Source organism: Thermobia domestica, chromosome 16 (genome assembly GCF_964235325.1).
Source record: "Thermobia domestica chromosome 16, izTheDome1.hap1.1, whole genome shotgun sequence".
Classification (NCBI taxonomy): domain Eukaryota; kingdom Metazoa; phylum Arthropoda; class Insecta; order Zygentoma; family Lepismatidae; genus Thermobia; species Thermobia domestica.
This window is the reverse complement of record NC_137469.1, coordinates 87,887,147-87,907,695: the sequence shown is the minus strand read 5'-3', so window position 1 is coordinate 87,907,695 and position 20,549 is coordinate 87,887,147. Positions and strand designations below refer to the sequence as shown.

At 36.6% G+C, this 20,549-nt stretch overlaps 1 protein-coding gene across 1 annotated transcript in view; it reads left to right on the top strand.

The window, feature by feature from the left end:
- LOC145672532 (serpin B3-like) overlaps nt 1-20,549 on the top strand; it is a 156,764-nt gene that overhangs the window by 115,280 nt on the left and 20,935 nt on the right. The window contains exons 6-7 of the mRNA XM_081741692.1: nt 546-731; nt 16,211-16,358. Of these exons, the coding sequence (XP_081597818.1) occupies nt 546-731; nt 16,211-16,358 (334 nt within the window). The remainder of the gene's footprint in view (nt 1-545; nt 732-16,210; nt 16,359-20,549) is intronic.

The window sequence follows — 20,549 nt, the reverse complement described above, 5'->3', positions numbered from 1 at the left end:
ATTTGTTCGTTTCATTTTACGGACCCCATAATTTCTCAACTTCAGAGCCTCATATCTCCCTTATTTGACAACAGTAATAACGCACTTTTTAAAATTTTCTTTCACGTTTTATGCCAATTGTTTCAATGTCATAAAAATGATATACATTTCATCTGAAAAACTAGAAATTTGTATTAGGATTGCAACACTACTTGTCTGACACTACTGCCGTATTCTTGGTCACGAGTCCCACTCCCGTAGGTATCAGGTTACCTGCATACATTTTTTATTTTCTGCGTTTTTCCGGCGGTTTGGAGTATACTTGTCGATTCTTCGTTGATCACCACTTTCATTTAGTTATATCTTTTCTTCCATAGGAGTACTGATGTTGTTCTTGTAGTAGTAACGTAACACTAACGATAGACATCCCTTCAGGAATTTTCACAACTGTGAAGTACACACTGTATTAATGAAAGTAAATCGTTGCAGTTTATGTTAATGTGACATTTAATGCTTTGAAGCTATTAAATATATATGTATTATAAACAGAAAATATTTTTTTTTAGGGGGAACAACTAAATCTAGTAATTCTGCTTCCTGAATCAAAGAAAGGACTAAGTAAACTAGAGGAGGTCATTGATACGATTGACGTTTTCCAACTAACGCGAAACGTCTCTGAAGAAATGGTGGAATTGGAACTACCAAAGTTTAAGCTAGAGATCGCAGTAAATTTCAATGAAATATTAAAGAAGGTAAGTATACTTTAAGTCATAAGTTATTATTAAGTTTTACAAGCAGTATATGCGTCATGGCTAGGTCTTTGAGTGTCACCGTTAGGAGGAGATAAAAACAATAGATACGATCTACTACTACTTTCCAAACAGTATGTACTTTTTTTACATATACAATGCATAAGTACATAAATGATGTATTGCAATAGAATAAATATTATCAATTACACAGCCACACATAAAAAAAGAAATGTTCTGAGCAGTGGACCCCAAGATAAGGATTCGATACTTTGTTACATAGAATCCAAATTTCGAAATCCCAGGGTGATTGACCGTGCCAATTATTTTATGGGCGAAAAACTTGAACAGTCTTGAATAGAGAAAATACACGTAACACAGTCATACGCTAGTATACACAACACTTATCGCAACAGGAGAGGATCTTGCAGCCCACGTTATTACATATGCCGCAGTGATCTTAGAAATACCAGGCGTATTTGAATGTAGCAGTCAACACCAGATTTGTCGATGCCATCGGTATAATGAGGCAAATGACGGACAGTTTGAATACAGCCTCCGAGGCGGCGTTCCTAATTTTGCATCTATCGTACAAGTACACAGTTTACAATATCAATCAGGGACTTACACAGAGTCGAGTCCCAACAAGTTACAGGGTGGTTTAGGGGGACTGGTTTTGCATATTTGAATACTCCATGTCGTGTTTTTTGTGAGCAGCCTGTCACCGCAATTCTGTAGTATTGTTTTTATCATTATCTGTCTGGAGAGTTCACTTATCCTCGTTATCGAGATGTCTACCTCTTTAACACATAATTTTCAACTTTGTTATATAACCAGTTTTCTTGCTTTAATGTGTCATCAACTCCCATCCATTGTCAAAATTTTTTTGACCCGTAAAGATAAAATTAAAGAAGAGGTGTATGATGAATTAGTGGTAGAATGTTCATTTCTACTACAAAAAGACACCACTTTCGATCCAAGGCCCAGTGAGTTTGTGGTGGGAGAATATAGTGACCAAGTGTTTCATTTTCGGAGATCATTATTGTTCTAATTACTTCAAAATAATTTAATATCATAAATATCTGTCTCTAGCTCACAGAAAACTGAAGATTTTTATTTAGGTCTAATTTCATTTTATCCAGTACAATCATTCCCTTTTGTTGTTATGCAACCATACACAACACATCAAAAACCTTTCGCCGACTTGATTGTTATGAAGATTCCGATTATCTGTCAATGAACTTTTGCTACTCACTGGAACGTTGTCTCATACATCATAAATAGGATCTAATACACTAACGGAATATCGGAGAATTCCTCACTTTCTGTATGTGAATCCTTTGCAACGCCACTAAAACATTTTGAAAATGAAATCTTTGAGTTTTACGTCCCACGATTATGCCGGTTAGGCTAAAGGAGACGGTGATTATGAGAAATGGATGAAATGGAGGAATGAAGAAAGTGGGAGGAAACGGGAGAACCCCGAGAAAACCTACGAGCACGATATTTGTCTACCACAAAGTCCACACGGCGCGAGCTAGGATCGAATAAAACATTTTGAATCATGAATTTTTGATAGACCAGTTTACAATTCTAAGACGATAACGTACCGCCTTAGCTTAATGGGTGGTAGTTTCTGACACATTTACTTTCAAAGTTAAGTTTCTCATGCTTTCAACAGCCTGTAATTCTGAATTAAACGATTTTGACGAAATGTATACAGGGTGGCCTCCTTTTGTCTTGTTTCAATTAGTAGATTTACTTGCCAAGCGCTGTAACATGTATATTTTGCAACATCCTGTATATGTAGTCAAGATGCAATTTATCGGGAATATCAGAAATCATCCCTGATTTATTTTTATATGTTCTTGTCCTTCTCCTGGAATGAGGGATTGACTCCATCAACTACATGGCAGAGAAAATCTATCTAGCTGTCTACTAAAATAAACAAATGTCACCATAACAACCTCCTCGCGTCGTGCCTATAGTTTTCGGGGATGAATGCGTTGTGACGCTGAGAAGTTGCTTCTACCCATTATCTGAAATGAGTAGGTTTTGTTAAATCTAGTTACCAGCGAGAGGATAATTAAGTAAATTAAGAAACTCTAGTTCATCTAAAATTAGGAGATTTGACTTATGTCTGGAGATTTGACCACAAGTAACACTTATAATTGACGTACACATACCTTTAGATGTTCAGGCTTCTTGGGATGACGAATGTCCACTCCTGGGCTTCTTTCTGAACGACGTTGACGGATCTTGGGACAATCGGATGTCTTTAATCCTAGGTGATGACTATGAAAACTATTGCTCTCACGTTGGTCAAACTAAGACTAGTATAGGCGGCTTCGGCTTTATCACGACTGGCCGACTAAAAGCCAACCATCATAAGATGGTAGTTCGTAATACTCGTAACCGCTGAATCTTAGAACTGTGAGTTCTCGTATCGAACTCCGACTTCTGTTCTCCGACTTCTCTCTCCGACTTCTGATTTTTCCCAGACTTATCCTCTTTACTTTCTCGTTTATCACTATCCTGCACCTTTGCTGATAACGCTAACTGGAGCTGGTCTATCTTCTTCTCTAACTGTGCAATCTGTGTTAAACTTTGGGGTTCCTGCTTAATCTTCGCTTCTTCTTTGTTTTTACTATCTTTTCGAAACACCGCTCGATCTATCTCCGTATCACTATCGTCGTCTTCTACTTGCTCTCTTATCTTTTTCACTAATTCTTTAATTGTTACCTTTCCGGTTTCTCGTTTTACCCTTTTGTCTACTTTGCTCTTATTTCGCGCTATCTTTTGTAAATCTTCTACGAACTTATCCAAATTCGAGTAGGCTACAGTCCCTACTTTCTCCATGTAGTAAGGCTGCAATCCACTAACTATAATCCCGATTTTCTTTTTATCTGTCATATTCGAGTCCAATCTCTCGCACATCACGAGCATATCATATACATAATTTATAATAGCCTCATCTTCCTGATGTAACCGTTCCCGGATTCTTTCCTCTATATCTAAGCTTACGTTTGTTCGCGTAAACTCGTTAACTATCTCCGCCTGTAATTCCTTATAAGTTATATCATCCAAATTTTTCCTCTTTAAGAACAACTTGATCCACTGTCTACCAACCCCTTTAAATACGCTTGGAAATAACTCTTTTCTCTTATTTTCCGCGACACCTGCCATTTGACATGCATCATCGAACTCATCAAAGAATGATGTTATGTCTCCATCATTCTTTAAATCAAATTTGGGAAGTTTATCTACATCCGCATAAAAAGTCACGTTCGATGCCATATTTGTTTTACTATTGTTATCTAAATTTTCTGAATTCCCGTCTTTACTATTATGTAACAAATTTTCGTCAAACTGAATAATTGATGGATAATCTTCGGAAAATGATTTCACTACCGGGCTACTTGGAAAATTAAACTCAGGTTCTTTTTCTACTTCAATCTTCGGACTTGCGGGTTCCACTTCCATATTTTGACTATTTATGTTTACTTGTTTTCGTCTTTCAGGCGTTCCCAAACTAAATAAATTATTAAACTCTACTCGTATGCCTTTATTTGCTTTTTGTGCTCTAGTTAGTACTGTATTTTCACTCATTTATTTATAAACTTTTAACTTCAAAAATAACTTAACTGAACGTGAGGGTGGGTGGTGAGGGTTAACCTATTTTTCTTATTACGAATACTATTTTTCATTTCTTCTAAAGTGTCTACTAAACATTAACTATATTCTTAACTTATTGTAATATTCCGGGATATCGAACCAACCACATTTTCACCATAACAATGGTGTTTTAATATAGCTAAGAAACTTGTAATCGAACCGGAAATCGAACCAAGAGTATCCCCACCATAACAATGGTGGGATAATATGCTTAAGAAAATTATAAACGCACCGGGAATCGAACCAAACGCATCTCCACCAATTTAAACAATTGATTTTGTTTAAAACAAATTTTATATACGTTTTAAACATTTTAAATACGTGTATTTTCAAGGCTTGTTTTAAGCATATGTTTATTTTTACAGTACAACCCCTCAAATCCGAACCCCGGAAATCCGAAAACCCGTCAAATCCAAACACGTTCTCAGGAGAAAAAAAATAACTACAGCTGAAAAATGAAAAAAAAAACAGATTTAATCACACAAATTTAGTTTTTTTAAGGTTTTAACATTTTTAGACTTAATGCTTATTCTAAATCATTATCTAATTATATTCTTACAAGAAACAGTTATAGATATGCGACAATCATTTTGGACATGAGTGTACACCCGCCAGTCAAGGTCACAGCCCTTTCGACCACTGGACCACCCTGTCTAACCTTAGTCGTTGTTTTACCGCCAATTCAGTGACGAAATAAGTACGTAATATTATTTCCGAACCCCCCGAAATCCGAACAGGCTTCAGCCCCAATTAGTTCGGATTTGAGGGGTTGTACTGTATTATATTTTATTTTTGTAAAAAAAAATCTGCCAGCGAAGAAAAGATACCAAAAACTGCTCCCCGTTCAGAAGGCTATTTCCTTTCCGTCCAGTGTTGCTATACTTGGTACAATTGTACCAATTCAGTCCCTTTTGTGAAAAATGTTGGTAAAATTCTACTCAATTCAGCACCATCTAACAAATACTTGTTATATTTGCAAAAGTGTGAGTAAGACTTTTCCTACATCTCATATTTGATTTGTTCCTCGTTTTATATATTTTTCATATATGGCAATAATACCGTTTTGGTTTATAGGTCACTTTGAAATAGAGGCGCGTTTGGTTTCCTTACAATACATACCGAAGATAACTGTTTTCCCTTTTAATTTGCGGTCTCTATTATACTTCCCGCATGCGAGAAAAGTTTTATCTACTTCCACGGTTGTTCGAGGTTCCTTTATTTGGATGTTTTTAAAAAAGTATTTTTTATAGAGTATATTCTTGATTTGGACTCTTGGAAGAGGAGGGGGGAGTGTTATAGAGCCATGTGTTATTCTTTTAGTTTCGTGTTATAGAGCCATGTGTTACACTGGTATAAAATAATGAATTCAGCCCTTGTTGTTTCAGTTTGGTTCTACTTTTCACTCCACTCTAGAGCTAGGACTGTGGCAGCACTGTTCCCGTGTGAATCTTTTGATTTCTCGTGGCTACAACAGGTCCATGTGATCTACGATTTATTTTGTCTCTTCTTTCCTGTGCTTTTATCGTTTATTGTGTTGTTTAAATGCTTATCAGTTAACTTGTGAGAAAGTGTTGTAGTCCAAGGTTGGACTGCTTGTAGAAATTATATTAAATAATAAATAAAAGAAGTATCATTGAAACAAATTTTTGTGTTGTATTCAGAAAACAAAGGGCTCTTTACTAAATTGCAGTTCTGAAATTAAAATATTGCAGCCATTCGTTAATACATACAGTACATGTTGGTTCTCAGTCTTCGTACAACTTGGAATCGTTTAACATGAGTTTTACGGGAACAAAAAAAAAAGGACATCATTTTGAGCAAACTAAATAAACTAATTTTATGCGTTTCGAAGATACTTAGGATGCAGGATAAATTTGGCTCCAACTTAGTTTTTTTTTTTTTTAAATATTTTTAGATATGGGGAGTTTAGAGCACAAGGATCCAACTCCATTTTCAAAAAGGTTTATTTTTGCTCAGCAAACGTAGTATCTTCGTAGCGAAGAGTCCGAAATAAATGAAACAAAAACCATATGAAAGGGTGCAGGGTGAGCTAGAGTTTCATATGATAACCTCTAGACAAAGGTGTTTCTGGAACGGGCGAACAGGAAGGCTAATTTCCCGCTCCCTGCTCATAAAAGTGTACGCTGCAGCGTGGGAAAGATTAACAAGCCAATCTTCAAATGCATAATTACGTTAAATAAATACAGGGTGTGTCAAAAGAATACACCGACGGAAAACGTCATATCTTCGCAACCACGAATCCGAAACGAAAGAAAGAAAAACTACTTGACAAAGTGCAATCTAGAGTTTTATATGATTGCCGCTAGAAAGGGGCCTCCGTTTAGAGGTCATCCGCCCTCCTACCTGACTTTAAGATTTTCGGGCAGTAATGCAGATTTAGAAACCTTTTGCTGAGCAAAGTCCAACAGAACAAATTTGAAGTCCTTACACCGAATAAATACGGATTTTGACCAGTTAAAATCCATTTCCATTGGCCGCAAGGAGCTATAGGCCTCTATTGCTCTTATATATTTTTTTGGGCTCAAGGATACCAAATATGGTTCTACTATCGAGTTTCGGGCCTGCTTAAAATTCTAGAAATTGGGCCTAAGCAACTTTCCACTTTTGATCATGTGTATTTCCTTCGTATTTATTCGGTGTAAGGTCCTCAAATTTGTTCTGTTGATCTTTGCTTATAAAAAGGTTTCTAAAACTGCCTTATTACCTCCAAAATCTGAAATTCAGCGTGGAGGTGGAGGCGTTTGCCCTTCTGGTCCCACTGACGTCTCTGTCTAGTGGCTGTCATATGAAACTTGCACACGCCCTTTCACGTGGTTTTAGTTTCATTTATTTCCTACTCTTGACTGCGAAGATATTACGTTTTGAAATATAATTCTTTTGCTGAACAAACTGAACTTTATTGAAAATGGACTTGTATCCATCGTGCTCTGAATATCCCAAATATTGCTTTTCTTCAATGCAATTATTGATTTAAATAACCAATACATAGGCTTGCAGAAAATATTTTAAAGTTAGCACAATATAAAGTGCTTCAAACATTACTTTTTGAAAATGTATTATTTTAAAATCATTTTATTAGCATCAGTGTTCCAAAATAGCAATCAAATTTTGCAACTAAACTTTCACCCACCTCCAGGTGGCCAATTGAGTAAAACTTTTGTACACGTGTGTACAATCCGATAACGATACTATTATTTGAACCAAATACCGCAAAGAATGTTATATTGAATCCAATATTCATTCGAAAGTCATTTTACAAACCACTGGTTTTACACAAATGAAATTAACTAAAGGAAGAAAAAAAGGTTTGTTATCAGTAATAGCTTACGAAGATAGAAATTCAGAATTTTGAATCCGATATGGACACTCAAAAATCATTTCCAAACCGCTGGTGCTACAAAATCGAAATTTCATATATTAAGGTGCATTATCACTGGTGGACTACGTAAATAATATTTTTTTAAATACATTTTTTTTTAGAAAATCACCTTGAATCCAATATGGCCAACAAAAATTCATTAAGAAAACTATATAAAAGCCATTTTTAGTCAAACTATTTTATTTCTGTTATCAATGTTGCGCTAATCGGTATATACAGGATGAATCTGTAATACTGGTTGCAAGTAAAAAGTTATTACACGATTATGAAATATATGTTTAATATCATGTTTTAAACTGTTCAAAATGTTTAGAACATGTATTTTTCGTGCGTGTTTTAAAATATTATTAAAACATTTTGAACATCTTTTTCATATTTTAAACACACGTTTTATTCTTTTGCAAAAAAAAGTCTTTTCCAACCTGTTTCTGAGGGACCTTGCAGGTGGAAGAGAAGAGCATTTCTTCTCATAGAGGATTACCTGCCGTATATTACTCATCCAGAGAACTACTTTCATAACCTTTCCCAAGTTCGAAATTCTTCACTTTATGTGGTACTGGGAAATTCGGGATACTGCGAAATTTAGCATACTTACCCTACTGTATATGTAAAAGAAATATTCTTTTAAACGTCAGATCGTGTCTTCTTCTAGAATTGATTCAATTAGTCCTAACAGTTACAAACATATCTATTACTTTAATATTTCACAGCATTTGATCATATTAATTCGATTTTCACCAACATTCGTACATCTTTTCCAAAGCTAGAAACAATGGATAAAAATTTACAGAGTAATCAGAATTTCGTAATGTAGGTAGGTAGGTAGAATTCCATAATATGCACCATTTTGATTAGTTCAAAAGTTTAAAGTTTAAAATCAATATACATATAGACCTATATAAAGTAAGACAACGTAAATGCATGAATAGGGTACTCGAAACAATAAGTTATTACAACCATATACGGAATAACTCAATCGAAAAGAAATAAATATATAACATGGAATATATCAACTTTAAATAACATTAAAAATAAAGAATAAAGTATCACCTGGGAGGAATCATATCAGGGAGAAAGCTTCTGTTACGGAATGGCCAAGTTATACATGGAATGTTCGGATTTTATTTCTTCTCGTTCTGATCACAAAAATTATCACAGTGTTGTGGAAAACTAAGAAATTAGATCCTTTGCAGTGTATTTTCTCCAATTAATTTAATATCTGAATTTTACTGTAGAAACTTGATTTTATTTTTAAATTCTAATCCACAAGGTAAATTAATGATGAAATGGGCATCTAAGAAACAAGTGTACCTCCTAAAAAATAGCGAAATGGAGCTTAAGTCTCTGATTATTTGATACTTCAGAAAAGCATAGAAAAATCCCATATGCATGATCCATCGTAAAATAAATAATGACTATTGAACAATGTTATTAGCGTTTAACGACTAAAGAATGTTTCAAGATGAAAAATATAGCTGAACAAACTGATATGGGTGAGTAAAAATCCTCATGCGTAGTTTTCGAGAAAATCGATAAGAAAAGTTGCATTTTTATAATCCTAAGAATGTATGCTGTAAGTTAGGCTGAAACTGATCCTGATCAAAATTTACATTATAACAATAGCAAGACGACAGCTTGCAATATGGTAAACAAAGAGTCTGCCAACCTGAAAAACCCGGAAAAGTCAGGAAATTTAGCTTACTTGTAAAACTTCATGGAAAAGTTAGGGAATTTTACGAAAAGCTGAAAAAATCGGAAAAGTTAGGGAATTTTAAATACAAAATTTTAACTTCTCAGGACCTATTTCTCTTTTTGCCTTACCCTATTCGGTAGGAAATATTTTATTAAAAAATAGTTTCCTTTGTAAAATTTCTCTAACTATATATATATATATATATATATATATATATATATATATATATATATATATATATATATATATATATATATATATATGTGTGTGTGTGTGTGTGTATGTGTGTGCATGCATAGTAGATGAGAAACTTCCTTGTGGGGAAAAATATGATTGCTTATTTACATTATATAGACCTGGACATTTGTAAATAATGTACTGAATAACCTAGAAAAGTCAGGGAATTCGTGCTCGTCAAATAAGTGGGAAACCTAGTTAATAAGATATACACAAGTGTGAATGTTCAAATCTAAATATAGTTATGCCTTTGTTGTGATTTGAAGTAATTAAATTTTAAAAAATAAACTTTTAAAGTTGAAATTAAATTGTCACAATAATTTCAAAATTTTCAAATTGCCTGCACGCTAGCGCCATGTATTGGCATCAGGCATGCAGGTAGTTAGTGTAGTGACATCTATTAGTGCTACTGTTATAGCACTACTCACATACCGACACGTTTCACTTTTATAATAACGACTATTTGTTCCCGTCGTGGCTTTAACTTCTGCAAAAAACCTTCAGGTTATCAACTGCTACTACCCTGATTAGGAACTGTTAGCGGCATAACTGGCAGACTGGACATTTTGCTATTATAAGAAGGATAAATAAAAATTGTTGAAAAGGTAGAAATAATCAAATGCAAAGGTTATAGCCAGAGAAGGCGGTGAAATGTACCTTTACACGGATTGCTGTGTTATTATATCAAAGATACTTCGTATCCAAAGATAACTTTGGCCAGAAAATCAAATTCAAATTCCTTCGAATTTCGAAATGATTGTTGAAAATTCAAAAATTCAAAATTGTTCATATCTTAGAAGCGACTTAAGCTACAAGGATGAAATAAAACATGAATATACTTTGTTTGAAGGGTCTTACCGAAAACAAGAAACAATGTATTTCGCCCCTCGAATTTCTAGCGAAAAGCGCGTCAAAAATATTTGAATTCAAATAGTTTGGCTTGATGTTAAAGTAACCACCTTCTATTTTCCACCATAGAAGCAGCACCAACTCACCTATAATATATTTGGATCATTTTTTGATACTCGCGGTGTAACTTGGTGTAAAACGAGGAAAACCAAAGTCGGACACGCCTGGAAAATATGCAAGTCGCGTTACGCTATAAATATTTTGGCCGGCACGAATGCTAGAAGAATTCAAAGATGGTTGAGTTTGAATTTCCAACTCGTCATGAATGGCTTCATAATCGTACTTCTTCGAGAAACCCGGTGAGAGCGCTAGTGCCGCTGATAATTGAACTGTCGTTTAACTACTGTTCCGTTTTTGCTTAAACTATACACTGGCAATTTGAATAGTTATAGTGCTGCAATTCTAGGGCTGGAGAGGGAGCAGCAAGTTTCGGATATGTGTGCATCTGTCATCATGTTCTTCGGAAAAATCATTTTACACTATAAGTTCGGAGTCGCGACCTGTTCGAGAGAAGAGCTCATAACAATTGAAAAAGCTATTGTGACAACGAAACTTCATAATTACTGTTGACCATTTGGTACTAATCTTTGATGGAATATATATATTCGACACGGAAAATGGTCGAATAATGAGCATGAATGAAAATCTTATTCTGGATAAGAAAAGTTGCCTCTATGTAAGCAATTTATTTATACTACTAGTTTTATTGTAGATATGGTATGGCCATATACTGCAATCACAGATGACGCAGCTATAGTAAAATGTGTGTTTCAAGATCCAAACGGATTAGCGATTTTCATAGCACAAGGTAATATTTATTGTGTGGATCGTGGGTTTCGGGATACCACTGTATATATGGAAGGAAGAGGACTTATAGTTTTAAAGCCTACACAGAACGGTAGGAACAGGCAATTGATTACGACTGAGGCGAACTTTCCCCGTTATGTTATAAAAATTCGCTGGTCTGCTGAGGCTGTTCATGGTATTCTTAGACAAGTATTGTCTTCTACGTCAACAACTGGGCAACAAGTTGCTTCTTCAAGTTGGATTGTTATGCCGGATACCTTCTCTTTTGCACAATACTTTCGGTATTCGTCTTAATTCAGATGATAGCCTCGACGACGAATTTCAACAAATGAAACGACAATACATCGCAGAGAACACATTAGGATTAGAAGTAGAAGAACACGGTTGGGACAGGTGTACACGCTATTTCGCAAAAGTCACATCTACGGACACCTGGACTTCTCGGAGTTGACACAAAGAGATCTAAAAATTCTTTTTACAAGTTCCTATCAGTTGTCTCAGGCAGTTTCCTACTCGGTTGAAATGATGAACGGGAGGTCCCTTCGTGGCTAAGCGCTTAGCGCACGCGCCTTTGACGTAGGAGACCCGGGTTCGATTCCCGGAGGGAGTTCATGTGGTTCGGATTCCACATTAATGAGTAGGACCACATCTCATATAGCCTCGTTGCTGAGAGGGACATTAAACTCAAAATTAACTCAACTCATGCAATGATGAATGAAGATAACGTCATCAATTCCATTTCCTGAAAGAAAATACCCACATCGATAAATTCGAGGTACAATCTCGACATACCTGTAACAGGAAGTTATACATGTGTTAAATTGAATTTGTTCCAAATAAAATAGGATATTCGGATCTAAAGCGTATTTATGTTGCCGGCCTTGTCACTCCAGTAATAAACACACATTGTGACGACGATTGAAGGTTCCACATACTGCGTGCTTAATTTTTCTTGTAATGCTTTCTAATACAGGAAAGACATTTCAAAAATACTTTGAATATTTTTCTGTTATCATCATCTTGTGTATTATAATATTTTGTACACTATGTATGGGTATACATTATATGTAAGGACAATAAAAAAAATTCTGGAAATCACCATTTTAAAATATTGGTATCCTACTAAGGGGGACAAAGTCGATGGCACTAGTGCGCTCACGCTGTTTCTGGAAAAGATAGGATTAGAAGAGTTATATTCCAACACAGAACCATTCATGATGAGTCAGAAACTATCGTTGACTTCTTCCAGTATTCGTTCCGGCCAAAACATTTATGGCGTAACACAGGTTGCATATTTCCAGGCGTGACCGACTTTAATTTGCCTAGTTTTACACCAAGTTGCACGGCAAATATCAAACCATGGTCAAACTATGTTATAGGTAGGGTGGTGCTGTTTCTGTGGTGGAAAACAGAAGGTGGTTACTCAAACATCAAGCAAAACAATTTGAATTCGAATATTTTCGACGCGCTTTTCGCTAGAAATTTGAGGGACAAAATACATTGTTTTTTATTTTCGGCAAGACCCTTCTAACACAATATATTCATATTTTTTTCCATCCTCGTAACTTAAGTCGTTTTCGAGATATGAAAACTTCTTTATTTTCGAATTTTCATCAATAACTTCGAAATTCAAAGGAATTTGAATTTCATTTTCTGGCCAAGTTAACTTTGGATATGAGATGCCTTTAGGATAAATATCACAGCACTTCTCACCGCCTTATCTGGATATACTCTTTGCCATTACAAACATACCTACAAGTACAAATCAACTACTTTTACAAATTTTGAGTTCTTTCTTTTTATCTATCTGTAGGCCAGTCAATGAAGGATTGAATAAGGAAAAAAATGGTGAAAAGCTGGAACAAATTTTCTTTTCTTTATAACATACTAATTTTGTACCCCTCTAACACCCCGGATTTGGCCACCATCTTGGAAAAATGGTACCAAAAATTAGTTTCTTGTAAATATCTCGCATGAAAAGCATTTTTACATTAAATTCTCTACAAGAAATGTTTTCATTTTTCTCTAGGATGCACCGTTCAGATACTATAGGCGTGGCTAATTACGCATTGTTTTGTAGCAGAACATTAACGACAATTTTCTGATGGTATTTTGTTTTACTGATTTTTTTTATAAAATATAAATTAATATATTTTTCATTCATTGCAGATGTGACTAAGAATAAGTAATCAGGTCTATTAGATCATTTATGTTTAAGATATCGTCAGCTGAAAAATGTTTTATCTCTGATAGACTTCTCAGTGTATAGTAAAAGAAAAGAGACTGAAAAGATTAGTAGACTGCAGTATTAAAGTGAAAAATGAAGATGAATGCTAACTTAAGAAACTGAAAAGTGTTAAGGTTCATGAAAAGTGTAGGAAAGTTTATGGAAAAACAAAAAGCAGCAAATCGTTGCTGTTACGACGTACTTCATCACCTATACCGATGATTCTTAGGTCAGAAGTACTAAGATTTAAGTTTCAAGAATCCAGCCTGTTTCATGGAAAATGTACATAAAGTGAATTTTTAGAGAGGCAGAGAAAAAAAAAAACAACTTGTGAGTGAGCGTGGGAGCGTACATTCTGTCGAGACCATTCAAGTTAAAGATTTTGTTACGGAAGCAGCGAACAAAAGAAATGACTACTGAGCCAAAAAAGTTGGTATTAGAGTTGGCAATATTCATGATTTAGTTGCTGGTGACGCCAGATACCATTCCCCATGCATGAAAAAGTTCTACAAGATTTCGTCTGGAATGAAACGTGGTCGTTCGAAAGACAATATTGTTTCAGATGCTATTGGTCATGCTTTCAACTAGGTTGAAGGTAACAAGGAACAGTGCCAGTTTTCGTTCAGTGAATTTTTTCAAGATGATGGATGATGCCAACTGCAAAAAGGATAAGAAATAAACTGAGAGAAAAGACAGAAGGTATTATTATATCAACAAACAAATGATGCAGCATGCAGAAGAGCCGAAACTTGAAAGAGAGCAGCCTCAGCATATGATGTACACAGTCCTAACGAAGAGAACACATTAAGAAGATGATTACTACCATACTTTTGATTAAGATGCACCACAAGTTCTATTTGCAATGGGGATTTTTAAAAAAAATGGTCTAGCTGCTGCAATTGTGGCGTGAGAAATTGCTATATTATTTCTTTCCCATTTTTTTGGTATTCTTTCTTGTTTTTCAAGATACGGTGTAATACAGTAGTTTCGAAAAGGCATTTTAATGTCCCAGGAATGAATGGATTAACGTCATTCAAAAACATTATTTGCTGATGGATACTCATCAGTTTCGTAAACCTGGGAGTTGATATGTTTAGCAATTGTTTGTCCGGCTGTCATTCTGATTCTCAATTTCTCTTTTGACGCATTATGCCATGCATTCGTGAGAATTTTATGTCCTGTATTACGGAAGCAAACTACAAGCTTTCTGTTTTTGTTTGTTAATATAATATTATCTTCTGAGTACTTTTCATTCCGTTTTTTTCTTTTTCAGTTCACAGTGCATCATCACAATCTTGAAAACCTTCGCTGAATGAAAATTGTCACTCTTCCGTGTTAGCTTCAAGGTACTGTAGTTGAAAGCATTATCCATAGCATCTGAAACAACATTATCTTTCGAACGACCACGTTTCTTCCAGACGAAATCTTGTAGAACTTTTTCATGCATGGGGAATAGTATCCGTTTTCAGCAGCAACTAAATCATGAACACTACCAATCCTAACACCAACTTTTTTTTTTTTTGCCCCAGTCGTCATCTATTGTGTCAGCTGGTTCACAATAGAATCTTTAACTTGAAAGCTCTCGACAGAATGTACTGTACGCTCTCACGCTCACTCACAAGTTTTTTACTCTGTCTCTTTAAAAATTCATTTGATGTACATTGTCCACAACATGGGCAGGATTCTTGAAACTTAAATCTTAGTACTTCTGACCTAAGAATCATCGGTATAGGTGATGAAGTACGTCGTAACAGCAACGATTTGCTGCTTTTTGTTTTTCCATAAACTTTCCTACACTTTTCATGAACCTTAACACTTTTCAGTTTCTTAAGTTAGCATTCATCTTCATTTTTCACTTTAATACTGCAGTCTACTAATCTTTTCAGTCTCTTTTCTTTTACTATACACTGAGAAGTCTATCAGAGATAAAACATTTTTTAGCTGACGACATCTTGAATACAGATGATCCAATAGATCTGATTACTTATTCTTAGTCACACCTGCAATGAATGGAAAATATATTAATTTATATTTTATACAAAAAAATCATTACAACAAAATAGTATCAGAAAGTTGTCATTAACGTTCTGCTACAAAGCAATGCGTAAGTAGACACGTCCGTAGCATCTAAACGGTGCATCCTAGAGAAAAATGAAGAGAACATTTCTTGTAGATAATTTTTTATAATAACATATTTGGCTCTAAAGTGCTTCCCATGTGAGATATTTGCAAAAACAAAATGGCACCATTTTGCACATTGGCGGCCAAATCCGGGATGGTAGAGGGGTGCAAAATTAGTACGTTGTTACGGAAACATTTATAAAGAAAATAAAATTTGTTCCAGCTTTCCACCATTTTGTCCTTATTTTACCCTAAAGCATCACTTATTGACTGGACTACTGGGCTAGTATTCTTACATCTTGTCATCTAACAAACGTTATTCCTAACAATAACTTCTCGGAGTTCATAATACAGCATGACGTGTATTAAATTATTAAATAATATTATTTATTAAACATATTATGTTTTAACAGATGGGAGTACGTGTTATGTTTGATGAGCATGCGGCAGACTTCTCAGGAATAAATAATGGAGCTGAACAAATTTACATCAATAACATTCTTCATAAATCTTTCCTTGATGTTAATGAAAAAGGCAGTGAAGCTGGTGCAGGTTCTGCCGGTAAGTGATAGTCAATAAACATGAATTTTTGATATTGATCGTCTAATTAAAAAGAAATTTGGCTTCAGAATTAAAGACCAGAGTAATGGAGGACTAGTTATCCTTTCTTTTCACCATATATATAAGACGTCTTGGGCCACTTGCTTCCAAGACAACAACCCAACCTGTTCCGGATTTGACTCCGATTACATGTTAATATAGGTCCCACAGAATCTTAACCTGAACAAGGACACTAAATCAAAAATCTTGTACTAGATAGTGTTATTTGTTAGTCGCATCCTGCCTTGGGATCCAAAGCTTCTTAAAATGTTATGTATAAACGAAGTATTGCTGTATACATGTGTATATAGAAGAAGAATACAGGGGAAAACAATCCGCTTTTCAACTTCAAGAAGTCTGACTGCTTTTCCGCTGAATGCTTTTTTCCTATCAGTATTTTTAGTGGACTAACAATGTTTTTCGCATGTTTAAATGTGTTACAATGTAGTGGTCAATCCTAGAATAGCACTGGAAATTCGACCCGAAAAACCTCGTTATTGTTTGCCCCTTAAACTCTTTAGTTGTGTTTGTATTTTTAAACTGCAAGACTATTTACGTATCAGAAAAGTAATGTAATACATGTTGGATATCAAGATGGTCCCTCTGACGATTGTTTAGAAAACAAGCTAATATTTCCTGAGAGTCACTTTATCATAATTAAGAAATTAATTTTAAGATTTCTCTGGTTATGATTGATATTCTTGTAAGGATTGAGGGTCATGAACTCCCATTAACTTTGAAAAAATGAAATCTTTGAGTTTTACGTCCCACGGTTATGCCGGTTAGGCTAAAGGAGACGGTGATAATGAGTAATGAATGAAAATGGTGGAATGAAGAAAGTAGGAGGAAACGGAAGAACCCCTAGAAAACCCACGCACACGGTGTTTGTCCACCACAAAGTTCACTTGGCGGGGGCTGGGATCGAACCCGGGACCCCAAGCACCATAGGTGAACGCTCTACCACTGAGCCACCGCGGCCCCTCGATTAACTTTGCTATTCTCAATGTCGTTCATAGGGTTAGCATTAAGTGAAGCTAACAAGGGAACCTTCCGAAAATGATAGTTTGTGAGTGTGTAGCCCCCCTCACTCCCATTCCATTTTAAAATTTCCCAGTTACTGTTGGCTGAATTGGAATGAGGCTTCATGTACTGTTCGTCGACGCAAACTATGTTTTGGTTTTATCTTTGTAAAAGTTGGCAACCCTGTGAGTGATGACTCGTGCTTCCTGTGCACCGAACAAAGGAGGTGCAAGAGACTTGACATCGGAGAACGGAAGTGACAAGTTCGAAGATAGTGTCGCTCTACCTTACCAGTGTACAAGTGATAGTTCGATTCTCTTAGTGTACCCCAACTCAAGTTTTGTGTGTGTAATATTTGTAGTGAAGTGTTTGTCTCCAAATAATCTCGTGATATTAGTGAACAATTGCCCCGCCTCATGGCGGAGGTATCGGGAGGTGCTTCCCCTCCCCCCTCGATAGTGACTGTACCAATTAGTCATAGCGGTAACGAGGTGCACATGGACGAGACTATTCCAATAGCTACCGAAGTCACAGTTAATTCCACCCCGGCGATTAATTTATATTTACCTCATCATGCACCACCATATGTGGTTCATGTTGTACCAGCCTCTACTTCAGACAATAATGCAACTACGGTGCGTAAACACCCTCAAGTTCTCGGTAAAATACTCTTCCAAACGAAAGTGACGGGAGTTAAATCGTTTCAACCCACTGGGAAAAACCTTATTAAGATAGAATTTCATACTGGCCAACAGGCGAATGAGTTCCTTCAGCATGACCTCCTCAAAACCCATGGATGGTCGGCCTTCGTTCCGTATTACACAACCCGCTCAGTGGGCATTATTCACGGTGTATATCCGGAGTTTTCAGAAGAAGAAATACAAGATAATCTAGAGTGTAGAGCACAAGTGATACACGTCAGACGCATCAAAAAGCGAGTGGATTCGGACATCCGCGCTACTCACTCCGTAGTAATAACTTTTGACTCCCAACGTCTTCCGGATTTTTGTTCACTGTATCATTCAGGACATACCATACACACATATGTACCGGCAGTCAAACAATGCAGAGAGGGATGTTACCGTCTTGGCCACCTTCAGAGGGCGTGCAGATCAAAACAAAAACTTTGTTACCGTTGCGGAGCTCCTCATGACCCCAATGCATGTACGCAAGATCCCAAATGTATTAATTGTGGGATGCGACATATGGCCACTGATCCACAGTGCCCAGAACGAAAACGCCATCAACGCATCAACCAACTTATGGCGACAGAGAAAATTACATATAACGAAGCCCAAAAACTTATTCCCTCGACCAAACCATCTTCTCCTAAAACCTCCTCTAACCCGGTCAACAATTCCTCTTCTCCCTCTCACACACCGGATCTACCCTATATTTTCAAGGGCCCCTCCACGTCAGCCACTTCCTTCCAACCCCCACCCTCCCGCTTCACTCCACCCACTCCCTCATCAACACATCGAATTCCTCCTCGGCCTGTAGGAAGAACGCAGGACCAAAGCAAAAAACGTAGAGCGCCTCGGCAAGATGAAGAGAAGGGGTCGTCAGAAGAGACGATACACTCGTGTTTTACAGGATCATTCAACAGTAAACAACGTAGGACTCAGGAAGACTTACAAGAACACCCAGAAGAGAGCATACCCATACATCGTCGCAGGACGTTGTGCCATTCAAGGACCTCCGCTGTAACTGATCCATCTCAAGACTCATTAACCAACTTTTTACACAACTTATTGGCTAGTATCGAAAAATATGCTGCTATCAATTATGGTATTCCATCCTCAACGCAACCCACAGAAGAATCTCCGCTCTATAAACTTTTACGCGAATACTTCCGAACTCTAGAGTATGGTCATTAATTCCGCCTTCAACATTTTACAATGGAACTGCAGACAACTCAGAGGAAAGGAACCCTTTCTCTGGCATCTATGCCGTATCTTTACACCCACGATACTACTTTTACAAGAAACATGGACTTCTTTAGACTATGCCCCAAGGATTCCTGATTATCGACTGTACAAACAGCATAGGATAGATGGTTATGGAGGAGTAGCTGTTGGTTTCCATAAACAGATTCCTAATGAGGAAATCCAACTGATAGATCTTCAACATCCTTTGTTGCAACCGCCAATCCAAGCACAAGGTTTCCGATACAAACAGTTACATATTCTAAACGTATATTCTCCACCTAACCAGGAAATTCCGACGAACCTCTGGACATACTTCTTTACGCAATGTAGGCCACCATGTATCATCGCAGGCGACCCGAATACTAAAAGTGTACTATGGGGATCATCGAGAAACAATAGGGCGGCGGACCACCTAATTGAGGCTCTGGAAGGACAATTATTATTAATAGCAAATGATGGAACGGCTACTCGCCTACCCAATTTGAATTCTCCTCCTTCTGCACCTGACATAACTTTGCTTAGTGTAGACATCTACCTTCAACACACCTGGCAAGTGTACGGCTACACGGGAGGCAGCGATCACTATCCTATAATCACCAACTTGGCACACCTGCACGGAGCCCGATCACCATCTCCACCAGGCTACGCTTTTACACCGATGCCCCATGTCAACAGTATTTATGACAAGGAACACTATCAGGTATATATAGACCATGCAATCACTTCTTTGCAGCCTACAGACGGAATCAACTCATTACAACAATTGACGGATTCCATCGTCGCCGGCGCTCATCAGGCGGAACGAGGCAGGGAACCCCGAAGAGAAAGACTTCGACGTTATAAATATCCATGGTGGGATACTTATTGCCAAAAATTACTGAACAATAGTAAAAAGGCGCAGAAACAATATTTACATGATAGAACTCCGGAAACATACTTTCTATCAAAACAGGCACAGGCTAAACTCAAACAATATATACAAAGATGTCGTAAATCACATTGGCAACAGTTTTGCAACACTCTCCAAGCAGGAACCAGCGCAAACTCCATCTGGAAATTCATAAGGAACAATTTGTCATCACGCCCTCTACAGGCAGCGCCACAGCTCAACCCCTCCTGGTTAGAGGAATTTCACTGCATTTTAACGGCCCCAACAGCCTTGTCTTCACGAACAGCATTGATGTCAAACCTTCCTACTACATCA